The 15,846-nt window shown below is 34.3% G+C and overlaps 1 protein-coding gene across 1 annotated transcript; it reads left to right on the plus strand.

The window, feature by feature from the left end:
• Positions 1-2,885: 2,885 nt before the first annotated feature.
• LOC127135324 (uncharacterized) lies at positions 2,886-3,755 on the plus strand. The gene has a single exon (XM_051062063.1). It carries the CDS (start codon positions 3,154-3,156, stop codon positions 3,595-3,597), a length of 444 nt encoding a protein of 147 aa, XP_050918020.1. The 5' UTR covers positions 2,886-3,153; the 3' UTR covers positions 3,598-3,755.
• Positions 3,756-15,846: the final 12,091 nt, after the last annotated feature.

The following is a 15,846-nucleotide window of genomic DNA, read 5'->3' on the forward strand; positions in this document are numbered from 1 at the left end:
ATTCACATGCATTAAACACCAACCTTTCCTTGTTTAAATTCAAAACAAGTTCACGTGTCTCCACATATATTTTTGCCTTCCTGGTTGCCAAGAATGGGCGTACAAGAATAACTAACCCTTATGAATCTCCTTTCATGTTAATCACCACAAAATATGAAGGTAAGGTCAAACCATCGACATTAACTAACATGTCTTGTACAATACCAAGCGGATGTGTAACAGATGAATCAGCTAAAGTGAGAGTCATATTGCTCGGTATGATCTCTCATATCCTCAATTCCTTAAATTTTTCTAGCAACATGACATTGATGCCCGACCCTAAATCACATAAAGCATGTTGGATCTTCACCTCACCAATGGTACAAACAATGGTGAACTTTCCTGGATCCTTCATCTTTGATGGAAATGCCTGAGGTGCTGCCATCTCCTCTTTCTCTATCATGTTCACCTATTCTTTTGTCAACTTCTTCTTTGTACCTTTTAGCAATGCCTGCAGAAACTTAGCAAACTTGGGAATTAATTCTAAAACCTCATGAAACGAGATACTTACCTGAAGTCTTGTTAATATTTCTTTAAATTTTTCAAACATTCTTGCTTCATCTTCATGTACCAGTTTATTCTTAATGATGGGGTATGGTGGTTTTATGTAATCCGATAATTCTGGATTTGGATCACTCAAGACATGTTTCTTTGGTATCTTCCAATGAGAGATTTTATCTATTAGTTAATCAATGGTGACTCCTCTTTCATCCTCGTCCCTTTTATTTCCACTTTCCTCTTTTTCAATCACATATTCTACTTTCTCAATCACATCCTATTTAACTATTTTAGCTTCACCCTTTTTCGGTAATCATCCCAAAACCTGTTTCCACAGCCTTGCATGATTCATTATTAGGATTATCTACATTGTTACCTATAAAGCATCCACTCGAGCTTGGAAAAGCAACTATTTGTCTAGATAACTGACCAATCTGCTTCTTTAAATTTTTGATCAATGCATCATGGTTTCTACTCATTGTTTCATGGTTCTTATTACCTGATCAAAACTACTTTTAGTGACTTTAATGAAAATTTTCAAGGTCTCTTCCAATTGTTAAGGTTTCCTTTGAAATGGATCTTATTGGCCTTGTTGCATACCTTGATTAACATTTGAATTTTGGGTATTACCCCAACAGAAATTTGGGCGATCTTTCCAACCCGAATTGTAGGTGTTGGAATAAGGGTTGTTCTTCTGAAAATTAGAAAAATGGACTTGTTCATTTAATCCTTCCAAAGACCACCTTTCGTTTGTATTTTCTCCTCCACAAAAATCAAACCTAAGTGCTTGTACCTGCCTCATGTTAGCTTTACCTAAGTTGCTTTCAGCTAGCTTTTTATTTAACAATTCAACCTGAGCTAAAATTGCAGTATGGGTATCAATAACTAGCCTACCTTTGGGCGTGCCCATAATTTCTATTTTTATCGACCTTTCTATTTTTGAACGGTATTCATTCATACACATCTTCTCAATAAGGTCTTTCACTTGTGGTTCAGTCATTGATCGGATAGTGTCTCCTGCGGAAGCATCCAATAACATGCGCGTCTGACTCTTGATACCTTTAATGAAATTTTTCATCCGCTCCATATTATTACTATTGTGATTCGTGCATCTGCGTTACAAAAGTTTGAATCTTTCCCATGATTCATAAAGCGACTCAGTATCCTACTGCTCAAAATTTACAATCTCTGTTAGTCGCTCGGTAAACTGAATAGTGGTGAAGAATATTTCTAGTAACTTATCCTCCAATTCCTTCCAAGTTCGAGTTGTTCCATTTAGAAGGAAAAGTAATTAATCCTTACCTATTCCAATTATTGAGAATAAAAACAACTTCAACTTAACCTGGTCTTCAGTGATATCAATTGGTTTGCACATCGAAGTTGTTTTCTAGAAGCGTGCAAGATGTTCCCACAGGTCTCTAATTGCATTCTTGTCGAACAAATTGTCTCTTAAACCTGAAAGCATATAATTCTTAATATCAAAATTAGCAGGGTTGTTAGTACAAACCCTCTTGAAACTGTCCTTCATTGGTTCTTTTACATTAATCCCTTATAGTTTGGGGTGGTATAGCTGCCATGGTGGTTTCCTTTTCAGAGACATAAGAAATTAATGGTTGTTCTTCAACTAGATCCCTTGAACTATATTTGCTTCTCTGATTGCTCTCTTGGTAGCACACGCGGTTCTTTCAATTTCTGGATCAAATGGTATCAACGCCGATCATGAGTTGCGCATACACAAACAGGAAATACCTCAGTAGCACTATGATTATTAAGAAAAAAAATAAAAAAGACTAAAAATAACATGTTGCACAAATGTCGCCTTGTTGAAATATCAACAGTCCCCAACAACGACACCAAAAAATTGATGAGTTCTCAACAAGTGCACCGATAATGTCGCAATAATAAAAAGATCAAATCCATAGAGACTACTTTTTAACAAGACAAAATATGCGCAATGTATAGAAAATAGTAAAAATGGGGGTTTTCGAGTTTGCAATGTTAAAAGTGAAAAAATGTTTAAACATAATCGTGAAAGTGGTCAAGTTGTGTCTAGAATGCCACATTTCTCTATTGTCGCACTACGCCAAAAAGGTTTTTTAACAGCGCATCTTAGATAGCGCTTTTAAAAGAAAGCGCTGTCTAAGGTTAAAATAAAAATCAAACACGGAAAATGTTCTAAAAAAATAATGAAAGCGCTGTCTAAGGGGGGGTCTTAGACAGCGCTTTTAGAAAGCGCTGTCTAAGACCCCCCCTTAGAGAGCGCTTTTAGAAAGCGCTTTTAAATATAGACCTTAGTCAGCGCTTTTGAGAAAGCGCTGTTTAAAGTCTTTCAATTAAAAAAAAACATTTGACGGAGAAGGCAATATGAACGCAGCAGTGGTGAACGGTTGGGTTCATACTTTCAGTGATTGAGAGAGCACCCAAGCAAGCGAGTAGCTTCCACTCTCTCTCAATTACAATTTCAACTCCACTCTTTTTCTTTCTTCTTCTTCTTATTACTATTACCCTTTTCCATTTCCCCCTTCATTTCTCTCTTCAAATTTAGGGTTTCCAATTCCAACAATCTAGGGTTTTCATGTTCTTCGAATCTCAATTTTTCATGTCTTATGAATCGATATGTTCTCTCTTTTCTCCGAACCCTTCCTCCTCGCCGTCACACTAACCGCCCTCTGTTTCTTCCTTGCGCTCTTCTCTCTCTTCCGACCGTTTTCCTTTCGCTTTTCATTCACCAGATTCACGCCGCCGTTCAACCACTGCAACTGCGCTTCCTCCGATTCTCAAGATTCTGTGCCTTACTTGAACGGAACTGTTGCGGAGATGATGGAGATCAGTCCTTCTCCTGCGCCGGTTGTGTTGCCTGATCGTCGCAGTGGTTCTTCTATGATGGAGGAGCTTGTTCCCGAGATTACTACGCACACGCTTAGTTATTTGGATTATCCGAGTTTGTGTCGGCTTTCGATGACTAATTCTTTGATGCGGAAGGCTGCTAATGATGATAATGCCTGGAAAGCACTCTATCACAAGGTGAATAATTCATTGCTCTTCATGTTATCTTTTTGACCATTTTAATTCCTAGGTTTAGAACAATTGCTGTTACAAAAATATTTGAGCTGAAATACTTGTAAATAAATCCTAGAATGTCCAATGAAGGTGTTTGAAAATAGGAAGAAACGGGGTATGGTTAAACCTTTTGTGATAGGGTGAAGAGGGATAATTGACTCATTTGGGATTCAACTTGACTCCTGTATTGTCCTGTTTTCAAATTGCTATTGCCCTAAAAATGCGGGGTTTAGTTTGTAGAGGAAAGTGGGTTTGTGTGGCATTGTTTCTTGGTTGTTCCCTCTTAGATAACAATGTAAATAGTTCAAACGTCCATGCCGGTTATGTTTCGTATCTTGCTTGAACTACTAGTTTTTATGAGTCCAAAGAGTCATTGAAATTGAATTGGTACTGGTGAAATACAGAGTAGTCAATAGCTTCCAATAGCGGTGCTATCCCACTATAGCGGAGCCGAGCAGAGGCCGACCGCTATGGGAAGAGCCTTAGCGGTGCAGGACACTATACAGCCATTATAGGGTAAATAGCGGGATAGCGGAGCAGAGCAGTTCCCGGGCCAGAGCATTTTCTGGCCCGCCGCCCTTTTCCCCTCTAAAAACTGAATTTACCTCTTAAATTTACAATGTTTTAAGGGTAAATTTGGGTTTTTCAATCAAATTTGAGTTGAGACTCAACCTTAACCTTCCTGCACTTCAAGAGTCATGTGTGCTTTGATTTATGAATATTTTATGAGTTGAGTTATTAGTTTAATTTTACATTAAATATATATTTATAATTATTATATGTAATTTGCCCAAACAATGATCAAATAGAGCAGTCATCCCCGTCATCCCGTTATACGCTATCCCACTTTTGGGGTCGGCTGCTCTGCACCGCTATCCCGGAATGACTACTTTGGTGAAATGATCTTTATGTTCTAGGATGAAGTCATATAGAAAATTGGCACGAACCTAAACATCCTCTAATTTGGGTTTTTCAATCACTGAGAGTGGAAGCAGTAGGTTCGTTTGTTGCATGGCCGACAAACCTCATATGCGTAGGATATGAGGTATGCTTAAAACTTATGTTAACTTTAATGTGTATATTCAAAGTTTAAAATTTATGCTTAAAATTTTACTTACATATTTTCCTTGGTTATGTTAAATAGACTCCCACAAAATCCAAATCAAAAGATAATGCGATTCCACGACATACCGAGTCCACGGTTTCAAGAAAAGAGGTAATATACAATTATATGACATATATTCATGGAAGTTGTTACATTCTTAATTTGATCTAACTATTTATATGACCGTCAACTTAGGTTTAATCTTAAGTAGACCGGATACCGTGACGGAGTACGTTCTTCGGATCCTCATGGACAATAAAGATGCGGAGAAGTTGTTTTTTATACCGTTTAATACCGGGTTAACATTTCATTCTAAATTCATCTATTATAATTATTTTCCAAGTTACCATCTAACATTTGCCTAATCATTACAGTGGACATTGGTTGTTGCTCGCAATCAATCCTATCCGAGAAATTGTGTATTATCTTGACTCGTTAGGAAATGATTGGACAACATACCCGGATATGAAGGTCCTAATTGACACGTAAGTGAGAATGTTCAAAAATTTTCTTAGTTTATGTGAATTGTTCTAATTGCTTCATTTTTATTTTATTAGCGTCCTACAAGCTTTTCGGGCCCAACGAGATATCCAAACCTCAAGGAGGGGCGCCAACTCCATTACATGGATTAAAGTGGCGGTATATTTTTAATTACCACATTTTTTATTATATTAGTGATGACACTTGATAAAACTTAGGATTTATAATCCATATTTTTTTTTCATATGTAGTGTCCTCAACAACGTAATCAAATAGATTGCGGGTATTTCATGTTGAGGTTTATGCGAGATACTCTTGCTTTGGGCCGGTCAAAGATTCCCACCGATGTATGTATTTCTAACTTATGAGTTATTTTTATATTTACACATATCTCATATAATTAAATAGTTGGAATTAATTCAAAATATGTTATATTATTATGTAGTACTTTGATGAATTCAAGTGTGCATTTTATACAAAGGATCAAGTGGACGAAATCAAAGAGGAGTGGTGTCAATTCATGATAAAGCTCAATGTTTGTTCATAAATTTGTGTAATTAATGTGTACATTTGTAGTATATGTTATGACTTGTAAATGTGTACATAAATTTGTATATATTTTGATACATTTAAGGCAAAATTGGTTTGAATTGGTATATATATATATTTGTTAGCCAAAAATTGGTAGAAAAAAGGCCAAAATGGCATATATAAAATGTGATAATTGTCTGTCAAAATCTGGTTGAAAACAGGTAGAAATTCTGGTTTATAAACCTGGAAAAAATGTGGTTTAAAACAAAAGCTTCAAAAATTTTCGTATACCTTAGACAGCGCTTTTGTAAAAAGCGCTGTCTAAGGGGGGGATTAGAAAGCGCTTTAGGCAAAAGCGCTGTCTAAGGGGGGGGGGCTTAGACAGCGCTTTTTGAAAAGCGCTGTCTAAGGTATACCTAAAAAAATTAAAATAGGAGGGTCTTAGAAAGCGCTTTTGGCCAAAGCGCTGTCTAAGGGGGTGGGGCTTAGACAGCGCTTTTCAAAAGCGCTGTCTAAGGTATACCTAAAAAATTTAAAATAAGAGGGTCTTATAAAGCGCTTTTGGCCAAAGCGCTGTCTAAGGGGGGGGGGGGCTTAGACAACGCTTTTAAGATTTAAAAAAGCGCTGTCTAAACCTTTAGCAGCGGAGGTTTAGACAGCGCTTTAAAGCGCTGTCTAAGGCTAAAAAAAGCGCTGTCTAAGGTCTTGTTTGTTGTAGTGTCGGTGTTTGATGCCTTATATGAATGATCTTATCACTATAACCCCACAACAAATTAACAAAGTTGCTATAATCGATCCCTCGCGAAATAACTCACTAATCACTACTCGGAGCTTCCTATCCTTAGTCCACCAGTGTAAGCAGGACTAGGCGATGCACAAAACGTTAATTGCGTATGCCATTACTCGGGGTCTCCTACTCTTATCAACTAGTGTAAGTACAACAATTGCCTTAGGTACAACACATAGAATAATGATTAGTATTCCATATGTGCCCACAATCAATTTAAAAGAGTATCTCGCATAAAAAGCATTAATAATAATAAGCAATTGAATATGATTATAGATCAAAAGGTTCGTACGAAGTCAAATCAACATATTACCCAACAATATTGAAATAAGTTCATCATAACACAACCTAACCTAGAGGAGCTTAGCAACTCACAATTCAAATTATAATACCCAAAATGATAGATGAAAATTGCATGTGAATTCCCTTGAAGTAATGACCTCAAATGGCTTCAAACGACCTAAAAATCACCCATGATGTTGTAAAAATCGTGCTTTACTCTCAAAAGTTTGTAACTCTTACCAAAGTGAAAAGTTCGCTCTTAAAAAGAGCTCAGAATGGATCAAGCACGTCAGAAAAAGCCCAGAAAAAGGAGTTATTGCACACATGATAACTTACATCGTGCGATGCAGCCTTTATGTCACTATCGCACACGCAATTCTGCACGATGGTGCGCGTGAATTTTCCCGAAGTTGTAATCTTTTGCTCCATTTTCACCTAAATTTTCACGTAGTCCAATTTCTTCATACTTAGCTATATTTTCACCATTCTTTGGTTTTTCTTATTAATTTTAGATCATCTTTCACTTGCTTTGATCCGATTCTTCGACTAAATTCATGCAATGACGGATTCTCAACAATATGCTTGAGCATTTGAAGTTTCTTGCTTATGTGCTTGAGCATTGGAAGTATCTTACCTATGTGTTTAAGCATTTGAAGTCTCTTGCTTGTGTGATTGAGCATAAAAGTTTATTACTTGTGTGTTTGAGCATTGAAAGTATCTTGCTTTGTGCTTGAGCAATTGTAATAAGTTTTGATTATAGTGAAAATCCCTTAGAAGTCCAAAGGGACTGGATCACTCTCGATTTGTGGGAGGAACCAAGATAATTGCTTGTGTCTCTCTTTCTTTCCCTTCTACCAATGATCTAGTTTAATCCACGACTAAACACTTAACTCAGATTCAGATTCTATACCCTGTGTTCAGAATCTGATAAGATATTTTTAGAAAAGACAACGAAAGAAAACACAATTCAACCCTCTTCTTGTGTTTTTCCCACCTTCAGTATTTTGATCATGAGAAAGGATGATGGGAATTCCTTTATCAGAGAAGTATTGCACATTCCAGGAATAAAAAGTAAACTTCTAAGTATTAGCCAATTGCTTGAGAAGGGTTACAACATTCACATGGAAAACAAAGGGTTGCATGTTATGGATACAAATAAGGTTTTGGTCCTTAAAGATCATATGGCTTCTAATAGAACCTTAAAGGTTAAATTTAAGTTTATGGATCATAGATGTATTGCTACAATGGCAAGTCGAGATAAGTGGATATGGCACTATCGTCTTGGGTATTTCAATTTCAGAGGTCTCAAAGACCTATAAAAGAACGAAATGGTAACGGAGTTTCCATTGATCAACATACCGGCTGCAATTTGTGAAGAATGTGTGCAAGCGAAGCAACATAAGGGTAAATTAAATAAGGATGTAGGTGGTAGAACCAAGAATCACCTTGAGCTGGTGTATTCATATGTTTGTGGACCAATGCAAGTAAATCCTATTGGTGAAAATTGATATTTTGTCACATTCATTAATGATCATAGTAGAAAACTATGGACATAACTAATTAATAGAAAGGATGAGGTATTTGAATTGTTTAAGAAGTTCAAGTCCATGGTTGAGAGGAAAAACGGTCACAAGCTCAAAGTGCTCAAAATGGATGGTGGAGGTGAATATGTCTCAAAAGACTTTGAGAAGTGTTGTGATCAAGAAGGGATAAAAAAAGGGATAATACACGGGGTTGTACCCCCTTATACACCTCAATAAAACTGTGTTGTTGAAAGGAAGAATCGATTGATCATAAACATGGTAAGAAGCATGTTAAAGAGGAAGAACTTGCCGAAAGAGTTATTATGAAAAGCGGTGTCTACAATTTCCTAGTTGTTGAATATGTGTCAGACAAAGAAGCTTGAGAAGGTAACACCGGAGGAAGCATGGTTGGGATTCAAAAGGAATCTGAACCATTTGTGATTTTTTGGGTTCTGTAGCATATCGACATGTTCTGAGGCAGCTTAGAAAGAAGTTGGATGATAAGGGAGATATGGTGATACTTGTAGGGTATCACTTCATTGACGGTTACAAGTTGTTTGATGCAACAAATAAGAGGGTTGTGATCAACTGAGATATCGTTTTTCACGAGATAAAGTAACTTCAGCAACCTATAATCGGTTACAGCTTTGAAAATTTAGATTCTGCAGAATTGGGAAGTGCAGAAACTCCCGTCATCGAAGCTTGGATTGAAAAAGAATGTGAGAAGATCAACAAGGAAAAGAGGTTTGCCTCAAATACTCCAAGATTGTGAGTTGTTCTGAGACAACAAAGTCAATGATGATTGTGATTTCGTCCATTTTACACTTATGGGGAATCTGAACCTGTTAAAATGTAAGAGGCTTTAAGTGATCCAAAACGGATTTGTGCTATGAAGGATGAGCTGGAATCTCTTGAGAAGAAAAATACTCGGGATTTGGTTAATCTATCGAACAGGAAGAAACCAATTGATGTGAGATGGGTGTTCAAAGTGAAGGCAAATCCCAAGGGTGAAATAATCAAGCATAAGGCTCGATTAGTTGCAAAGGGATCCTTTCAAATAGAAGGCATGTACTTTGAGATGTATTCACATATATTGCTAGTATTAAAACCATTAGGCTAGTTGTTGGTATCATGAATAACAACAATTGGCCCATCTGTCAAATGGACGTCAAATATGCATTTTTAAATGGACCACTTGAAAAAGAGGTGTATGTAGAAAAAACCCTTGGTTTTGTTGTGAGAAACCAAGAGCTAAAGTTCTAAAAGTTGAAGAAAGAGTTATACAGTTTGAAGCAAGCTCTAAGAGCTTGGAACAAAATGATAGATGGTTTCCTAAAAGAGGTTGGCTTTAAGAAATGTGTATTTGAGCATGACGTGTATGTGAAATCGGATACACGTGAAGAATTGATTATCCTTTGTCTATATATAGACGACTTGTTGATAATGGACAATAATGGACAGTGCATTTCTAAGTTCAATAGTGAACTTATGAAATAATTTGATATGACAGACCTTGGCCTCATGACATACTTTTTTGGCATTGATTTCAACAAGTCCAAAAGGAGAATATTCATGCACCAAAGAAGGTATGCGCTTGAGATATTGAAGATGTTTGAAATAGACATTATAATGCTGACATTACTCCAACTGAATCGATGCTACAATTGTCAAAGAGTGAGGATGAACAAGATGTTGATCCAACTTAGTATAAGAGGTTGATTAGATCCTTGCGTTATTTATGCAATACACGACCAAACTTGGCGTTTAGTGTCAATATTGTGAGTAGATTCATAGAAAAATAGAAGGTGTCTCACTTGGCAGAAGTCAATAGGATCCTAAGATACGTCAAATGATCGATTAGCTGGGGGATTCTCTTTCCCGCAGCGGACACAAGAAGAAAATGCAATTTGCTCATTTTTAGAGATTTCAATTGGTGCGGAGATAAAGATGATCGAAAGTCTACAGCTAGATATATTTTTATGTTCGACAAAACACCAATCTCATGGTGTTCGAAAAAGAAACTGATAGTTGCACTCTCTTCTTATAAGGTCGAGTACATTGTCGCATCGTTATATGTGTGCCAAATTGTGTGGCTTATGAATCTATTGAAGGAGTTGGCCAACAATGAGGGTGATATTGTTACACTCCTGGTTGATAATTTTTTCGCGATTAATCTTGCTAAGAACCCAATTGCACATGGGAGGAGGAAGCACATTGAGATAAGGTTCACTACTTGAGGGAACTTGTTAGTGAAGGAAGATTAAGATTGGGATATTGTCGAAGTAAAGAATAATTTGTTGATTTGGACCAAGGGAGTCACAATTGAAGTGTTCAAGAAGTTGAAGATGAACATGAACATGAAAGACTTGGAGCACTTGAACTAAGGTGGTGTGTTAAGAAGTTTTTAGTAATTCAAGTGCTGCAACTGATTAACACAGTGTGTAACCGCTTACAAGTGTCAAAATAAGTCAAACAAACTAAGAAAAAATGATTATGACATCGGCGTAACCGATTACACATTCACAGTAACTGGTTACCACCATTAATTAATTTTTGTTTTGTTTCACCTGCAATCGATTACCAATATTGAAAATTAAAATAAATACTGTATTTTAAATGGATAATTTATTATAAGAGTGAAGGAGTATTGCATTAGAAAATATGACAACTAGTACTTGAGACAACATCCTGTACAAATAAAAAATGATTATGCTAACGTGTTTAATTATGGTAATTAAGAAAGTTTGTATTCGAAGAGACTATGAAGGGTGAGGAATGAGTAAATAATAAGGGCAATAAGAGAGGAAGAAGAGAGGAAGGTGACCGACAGGTGTGAGTGAGTGAGTGGGGAGAAATAGGGATAGATATAGGCAGGTAAAGAATACAGGCTGGACTGACGAAAAAAAGCAGAAATGATTCGCGCTCCGATTCGGCGACCAATCTTGTCGTTTTGCGCCACATCAACATACTCTTGTCTTGCGGGCCCTACTCTGCTTATGTATTTTTCTCCCATCAATCAACGACCAAAACTTTTTTTAATTTAAATTAAAAATAAATATCCGCACGTAATGCTATACAGCCTGTTAATACTAGTCGTCAGTCAAACTCAGAAGAAACCCATCATCACTCAACCGTTATCATCGTTATCTCTCTTTCTCTTTCCTTTCCGTTTTTTCTTCTTTCTTTTCTTTATTATATTTTAACCTAAGATAACTATTGTGGATCTCAGCATTTTCTTTGTCCATATTAACTTCAACACAACTGTTATAACTTTTACTATATTCATGTTCACGTCCACATCCCTATCTTGCCTCTAACGCCTCAACTTTACTTTCAATGGTTGTTAAGTTTGCTTTTTAGAAACGGAAATAGGCCCCAGAAGAAGAAAAACTCACTTACATAAATGTGTTTTGTTGTTTGATTTAAATTTGTGGGCCTCGAATATTGTTTTTATAATGCAAAAACATTTGGTTGGACAATAACTAATAGTACTATTAATTTACAATTGTTATCCACCGTTCTTTTCTCGGTTGTGTTTGTTGTTGATGAAACACTATTCTTTTTTCTTTCAAAAAATTAGTATTGTAATCGAATGTTTAGAGTCCAATAATGTTAGATGTTAGTTTTCGTACGAAGATTACAATTCAATCTATCGCAATTATGATTAATAGAGAGATAATAAGTTTAATGAACCGAATACTAATGGTTAAAATAAAAAAATAGAAAATAAAATTAGTATATCTTCAATGAAGGTTGTTTAATACATATATAAATTTTAAGTTCTGAAAAACAATATTTTTATTATTGGAGTAAATACACGTTACTTGTAAGTTATTTCATGAAACACTATAAAAAAGTTGTATCGTTTATTATTAAATACTACTATCTTCATTTTTTATTATAAGTCTGGAAATACCACACTATAAATTATTTTATAATATTAATGAATCATTAGTGTTATTTTTTCTATTATAGATTTAAATATTTATTATTCTCTTTTCTTTTAATTATATCAATTTATCTTTTCGATATCTTTAATGAAGAACAATTTTGTAAAATCCTTAAGAATTTCTCTTTTTCATACCACAATTATTTCATTTCTTAATACGTGTGAAAAGTCAAAAACCTCTCATAATAAAAAACGGAAGAAATATTAATTTTGATAAATTATGAGATCAAATATAAATTGATTGGACTATATAAATTGTTTATGAGTAAAATTGGTTTAGATTCATTAAATGTTGCTTAAATACAACATGACAATTGATTCCTCACAAAATAGAGCAAAGAACCAAAAATTAATTCTATCATTGGAGATGCTCTTCCGTAATATTTTAAAAAAAACAGTAGTTACACTGTTCTTTTTAATTGTGCAAAAATTAATTGATTTTATCTTGTCTAATTAAGTGAGTTCATTAGGTTAAAACTTTATTAAAAAAACTCAATAGAAAAATTAGTACAAAAAAGTACAATATCCCTTTTAATATACATTTATTTTCATTAAAACCTTATTAAAAAAATTTAGTGAAAAAATTAGTGAAAAAAAAGGTACAATATCCCTTTTAAGATATATTTATTTTTTTATTAAAATCTTACGAAAAAAAAATCAGTGAAAAAAAGTACTATTTTAAGATATATTTATTTTTTATTAAAATCTTATTATAAAAGGTCTAATGAAAAAAATTCTAATGAAAAAAATGAGTACAATATCTCTTTTAAGATACATTTATTTTTCTCCTCAATTAAACGATCATTTCTCTGATGATGAAAATCAATCGTATGTGTTAGTTGGTTAAAAGTTCTACTTGAGAGTGACTTTGTGAAAAGGCCTACAAGATCATCATAGAAATAATTGGTTGGGTGTTTATATCAACACTGTTCTGAAGATCATGAATGAAAATGAATTTTGGGTAAATGTGTTTTGTTCGGTCTCCTTTAATTAATTCATCTTTCAATTAAGCGATGTACGTAATATTATCTTCATATAAAATCGTTGTATTTATTTTTTCGGAAGACAAACAATATATTTGTTGTATGTGTTGAATTAGAGATCTCAACCAAACACATTCTCAACTTGCCTCATGTAGTGCTAAAAGTTCAATATGATTTGACAAAGTTGCTCTTATAGTTTGTTTCCCATATCTCTATGAAATAGTTGTACCACCACAAATAAACAAGTAATCTTTTTGTGATATACCATTATGAGAATCTGACAAGTAAATTGCATATGAAAAGTCTGTTAATTCTAATTTAGATATTTTGGAATAAAACAAACCCATGTCCAGTATACCCCTATGATAATGAAGTACATGTTTGACTTAATTCTAATATTTTTGTGTAGGCGGAGAATTATATCTTGCTAATAGATTGTGTTGATCAAGTGACTCCAAACAGAAGAGGAAAATGTGGGGTGAATTGTGTTGTTTTAAAATCGAAAACAATTTATACAAACTTTGATATTCCAAACAATTTTATTTTATTTGATAAACAACTAAAGATATGTGATGACATTTCACCAAGTGAATCGATAGTATCAAAGTAATAATTAAAAAGATCATCCCCACAAGGATTGTAATTTAACAAAGTAATTATACGCGGATTCAAATAATAAAAATTGAGAGATTTTTTATTTTATCTGGTTTTAAAACAAGAACGAGAAAACTAAGAGAATAAAAATCAAGATGAGAAAAGCGGTTAAGTCTTTTTATATTGAAACCCCTTTTTTTTACCTGTTGATGAACTGTGTATTTATTGAGTTTCAATGAAATTATCATCTCACTGCGAACTAACAAGACCATTGCACCAAATTCTTTGGTGTGAAGCACAATAATTTATACAATAATTCCCTAATTCCTTAGATCAATTCAAAGTTAAATTAGGCGTTATAAGTGCATTAATTCAAAAGAAATGACTTCTAATTACCTATCCCTAGTTAATGACAAAGTCGAATAAATCCCTACGTATCTATATCGATTTGGACGCTCATAAACGAATAAAAACATTAAACTCAAGAACAATTTAAATAAGATAATAATAAGAAAAGTGTTCAATAAATCTCAAACAAATATATGATCCAACAAAGTAAAAATAAGGTTCATCTAAAAAAGACCTAATATAGAGAAACTTAGCTACTCATTGATAAATTAACAAATACCATGAGTTCAGAAGTCTTCATCATAAAAATAAATGAAAAATAGCTCTCTAATGATCGCAATGCTCTCAAGATTTGCCTCTTGAGTATTCCTAGCCGTCACTTCATCTTCAAGTTTCATAACTCCCCAAAAGGTTAGCAAAAATATCTTTAAATAAAAATTTTGCATGTTAGCAAAAGGTGTGTCATCGCGCCGCGATACTGTTGTATTACACCACGATGCAAGCCTCATTGCGTCACAAAGGGATGCATCACGCACCTGAGAAATCCAGTGGCCAAATGCTTGTTTTTTTTCACTTTTTCTTCAATATTTTCACTAAGTCTTTATTTCTTCCTTGTGATATATTTTTTCTCAATTCTTCACACTTTGGCATGACTTTTGCTCTTTAATCTTCTGATTTCATATGATTTTTCTTGTAAAAATCACGTAATAACGATTGTCATCACAACCCTAAACTTAATATGTTGCTTGTTCTCAAGCAACTTGTTTGTACACTGAACATTTCTTCAAAATTAAAATGCTTACCCTTACCAATGAACATCACCTTTTCCCTGATCAACACTTCGTTTCCCTGCTTCTATCCAATCAGCTCAGAAAAGTTCTTCTGAACATACAAGTACTTAACACGTTTCTTATTTCACCTATATGCCCTCAATTTGACAAAGTAATCACTCAATCAACATACAAAAGTATTTATCAGTGACTTCGTAAAGTTTCTACAAATCAATCAAAGTCATATCTAAACACACACTTTTAAGGTCTTTCCAAGGTTGTAATATGGTTTATGTCAAGGTAGGATAATTTGGGATAATAGACTTAAAACCTTTGGAGTTAGATACCTAGTTTTCCTAATGTTATCTGATTTCTTTTATCTCACTCTTTTCGTATTCCTTGGGTACTAGAGAATGTGTTAAGTTGGTTCTTTTCTTCTTCGTTTTTCACACACACAAAATTTGAAGAAGTTATTTTTAACTTCTTCTCATTTTTTTCTTTTTATTTTAACCAATTTCTATAGTACCCTAACTCCAAACTTATTCATTGCTAACTTCCAAGAGAAAACTCTAACTTATTCTTTTGCATCTAACAAGTAAAACAATTAATTCTACCCAACTCGAAATGGCTATAAGTCTATGTCACCGAAAGAATGGATAAGTCTCAAAGTGGTTAAACAACAAATATAATTTCATTAAAACACGATGGCTTAAAAGGCTTAGAGTTTTCACAAACAACTACCTCAATCTGTATTTATCAGACCAATAGACTCAAAATTAGAAACACTATAAATTCTACAAAATGAATAATGTATGGATACTCTCATAAGAAAGAAAAGTAAATAGTGGAAATATTTGGCTCAAACCTTACTAGCTGAGGTATTTGGAGATCGAGTAC

The sequence above is a fragment of the Lathyrus oleraceus genome, chromosome 4 (assembly GCF_024323335.1).
Source record: "Lathyrus oleraceus cultivar Zhongwan6 chromosome 4, CAAS_Psat_ZW6_1.0, whole genome shotgun sequence".
Lineage (NCBI taxonomy): Eukaryota > Viridiplantae > Streptophyta > Magnoliopsida > Fabales > Fabaceae > Lathyrus > Lathyrus oleraceus.